This window comes from Phalaenopsis equestris, unplaced genomic scaffold (genome assembly GCF_001263595.1).
Source record: "Phalaenopsis equestris unplaced genomic scaffold, ASM126359v1 Scaffold000885, whole genome shotgun sequence".
NCBI lineage: Eukaryota > Viridiplantae > Streptophyta > Magnoliopsida > Asparagales > Orchidaceae > Phalaenopsis > Phalaenopsis equestris.
Genome location: NW_018165325.1, coordinates 14,353 through 17,315, shown reverse-complemented (window position 1 = coordinate 17,315; position 2,963 = coordinate 14,353). Strand labels below are relative to the sequence as shown.

Below are 2,963 nucleotides of genomic sequence, written 5' to 3'. Positions count from 1 at the left end.
TCCACCTCTATTATTAAGGGCGGAGGAATTTTAATAAGGTTGGTGTTTCTAATTATAGATTTCTTGATGTTTGGCTTTGAACATGAAAAATTTCTATAAGTTGTGAAAGACAATTGGGTGGTTGAAAATAGCTCCCCCATGGTTAGACTTCTGGTTATTACATAAGATAATGACAAAAACATTGAATGAGTGGAATTGGAATGTCTTTGGAGATGTAAATAAAAAGGAAGTAAATTTTAAGTTGGTTAATAATTTAGAGGTCGACTATGAGGATGGGATTGTGAGGAAGGCTGAAACATTGAATGCGCAGCAATTTCTTGATCAGGCAATTCAAGTTTAAGAGGAATTCCTTAAGCATAAGTCTACCTATTTAGATCATGTGAAGGGTGATAGAAATACTAAATAATTTCATGCTTGCATTAAAAAATGAAAGTCGTCGAATACAACTCTTAAGATAAAAGATGATTTAGGGAATTGGTTATTTTCACAAGATGATATTGCACTGAGTGATGTAAACTTTTTTAGTGAAATTTTCAAAGGAAGGGAGGTGGATCTCTCTATTTTTTTAAGCTGATTTGTTTCTTAATATTAGTGAGTTCTAAGGGAGGTGGATCTCTCTATTTCTTTAAGCTGATTTGTTTCTTAATATTAGTGAGTTCTTTGGCTTTTCAGTTTTTCTTCACAACTAATAGAGGGTGATAATTTCTAATAGAATAGTTGGTCTGCTTTTACTTTTGCTTTTTATATCAAATATTGGATATAGTGAAGACTCATTTGGTGAATGTTATATCAAATCTTTCATGAGCAGCTTGATTTATAAATATAAATATTTTGGATGCTTTATTATAAAACTTTAAGTGTTAAATATGTAAATATAGGAATTAAGTGGCATGCATGTAAAATTTTAAATCTTCCATTCCTAACTCCTAAGTTCTCCAACAAGTTCATAGCTTCCAAGGAACTAGAGGGTCGTTCATCGGATAACTTCGAGATTCCGGCGAAGATGAAGGTGCTCGTCGCCGTGAAGCGCGTCGTGGACTATGCCGTCAAGATCCGCGTCAAGCCCGACAAGGTACGGACATCTCCCATTTCCTCTCTCTTTCTCTCTTTCCCATCATTCATCGCTGTCCGTGGAACGCCATGATGCATATACCTTGCCGCCGGTCAGAGTGGAGTGGAGACGAGCAACGTGAAGATGTCGATGAACCCCTTCTGTGAAATTGCCCTTGAGGAGGCCCTCCGCATACGCGAGAACGGCGGAGCATCAGAGGTCGTCGCCGTTTCCATTGGCCCCACTCAGTGCACCGAAACCCTGAGGACGGCGCTGGCCATGGGCGCTGATCGTGCCGTTCACGTGGACGTTGGACCTGCTACAGTCTTCCCGCTCTCCGTTGCAAAGATTCTGAGGGCCATCGCAGAGGCGGAGAAGCCGGGACTCATGATCCTCGGCAAACAGGTAGTACAGTTTATGGTTTCTTGCTGATTTAATCAGTAAGTTTTACGGATTTATAGTGCATTCGGTGAACAGGGCACATATTTTTTTCGCATTTTTTTTTAATATTCTTGTTTCGATTGCTTGCATGAATTGTCCAGAAGGGTTTTCTACTGGCCGCAGGGATTCTGCAGCTCCAACTATTTTAGCTTATTAAACATTCAACGAGGGTATGCTTGTGATTGGGTTAATTAGTGCTTTCTATTGTTGTCTGCTAGGGGGCTGTTTGGTAGATGCTTTTAGGACTTATCATTAGATTTTCAATGTGAGAGTTCCTATGCTTGAATTTAGTAATCAACATGCCTGTATTTTTAATTAACTCTGCTGCTTATACACGTCACTTGATAATTTTATCAAATTGCGGTGACTATTGTAAAACATATATGACATTCGTTCTAAATCAAATTAAATTTGTTAGATAGATATCAAATTAGATGATTGGGTGGGGTGTATATTAAATGGACATTGATATTTGCGTGCATCAAATGAAATTTATTGAAGAATTTAGAATAGAAAATTACAGTTTTTATGGTTACTCACCAAGTACATTTTTGGAATTATTCACCCATTAAGTTTTGGTCACTCACCAAACAAAGCGTAATACGTCACTCAATTCAAAATAACAAGTCCTCTCCATGTTAGTTTTCTATATCCCAAACATGAGCTTGATGGATAAGTGCTTGTTGGTTGGAGGATATATGATAGTATAAAAGTACAATTAATAGTCTAGTTCATAGTTGCTACTTCATCATTAATGGGCCCCTTTTGAGCAAGTAATTCATTGAATATTGTGGTGAATTTTTCTTTATATTGAAATAAAATTCTTCTATCCAAGTTCTAATTTTCCTTTTTTTTTAGCCATTTACAAATTTTTATCAACATGATGATTGGAGGAAAGAATGAAGTACTCATTTCATGTTAATTGTAGTTTCCAAACTTTACTAATCTACAAACTAGTTCATTAATTGACTATTTTAAAGACAAACTTCATCTGCGATCGTCATTTATTTGGCCAATTATGTTTGATTATGTGGACTTTATTTTTGTTCATGGTAGCATCTAAATGCTAGCCCAAGGAGGGTCTTATGAAGATTCTATTGCTTTATCATTTATCTTCTTAGACATGCTCTACAAATTTTTATTAAATGGTTGTGATGAAGAGATGCATCAAACTTGAGGATTCTTAGATCAATATCTCATCTCTTTTACATTCAAGAGATGCAAGAAGGACAAAATTGAATGAAAATTTGAATATAAGGAGATGCATTTTGATTGCAAGCCTCTGTTAAAGAAAGCAGAATTTGAAACCCACACAACCTATGTGATATTGGTTGTACATTACTCTTTTATTTATTTATTTATTCTAAAAATTGACTTTTTCTTCAAGAAGCATTTTTGTGAGTATATCCAACCCTCACCTTATGCCAAATTGGCGGGAACACCGTGCTTCAAGTTTTGCCCCTCCTTGACC

General features: G+C 36.1%; 1 protein-coding gene across 1 annotated transcript; it reads left to right on the top strand.

Annotated features, from left to right (window-relative positions):
* Positions 1-907: 907 nt before the first annotated feature.
* On the top strand, positions 908-1,456 carry LOC110032206 (electron transfer flavoprotein subunit beta, mitochondrial; the record flags this gene model as incomplete). Its single annotated transcript, XM_020735759.1, is given in 2 exon segments — positions 908-1,072; positions 1,169-1,456. Coding segments are annotated over 2 exon segments (357 nt in total), but the record flags the coding sequence as incomplete, so codon positions are not given.
* Positions 1,457-2,963: the final 1,507 nt, after the last annotated feature.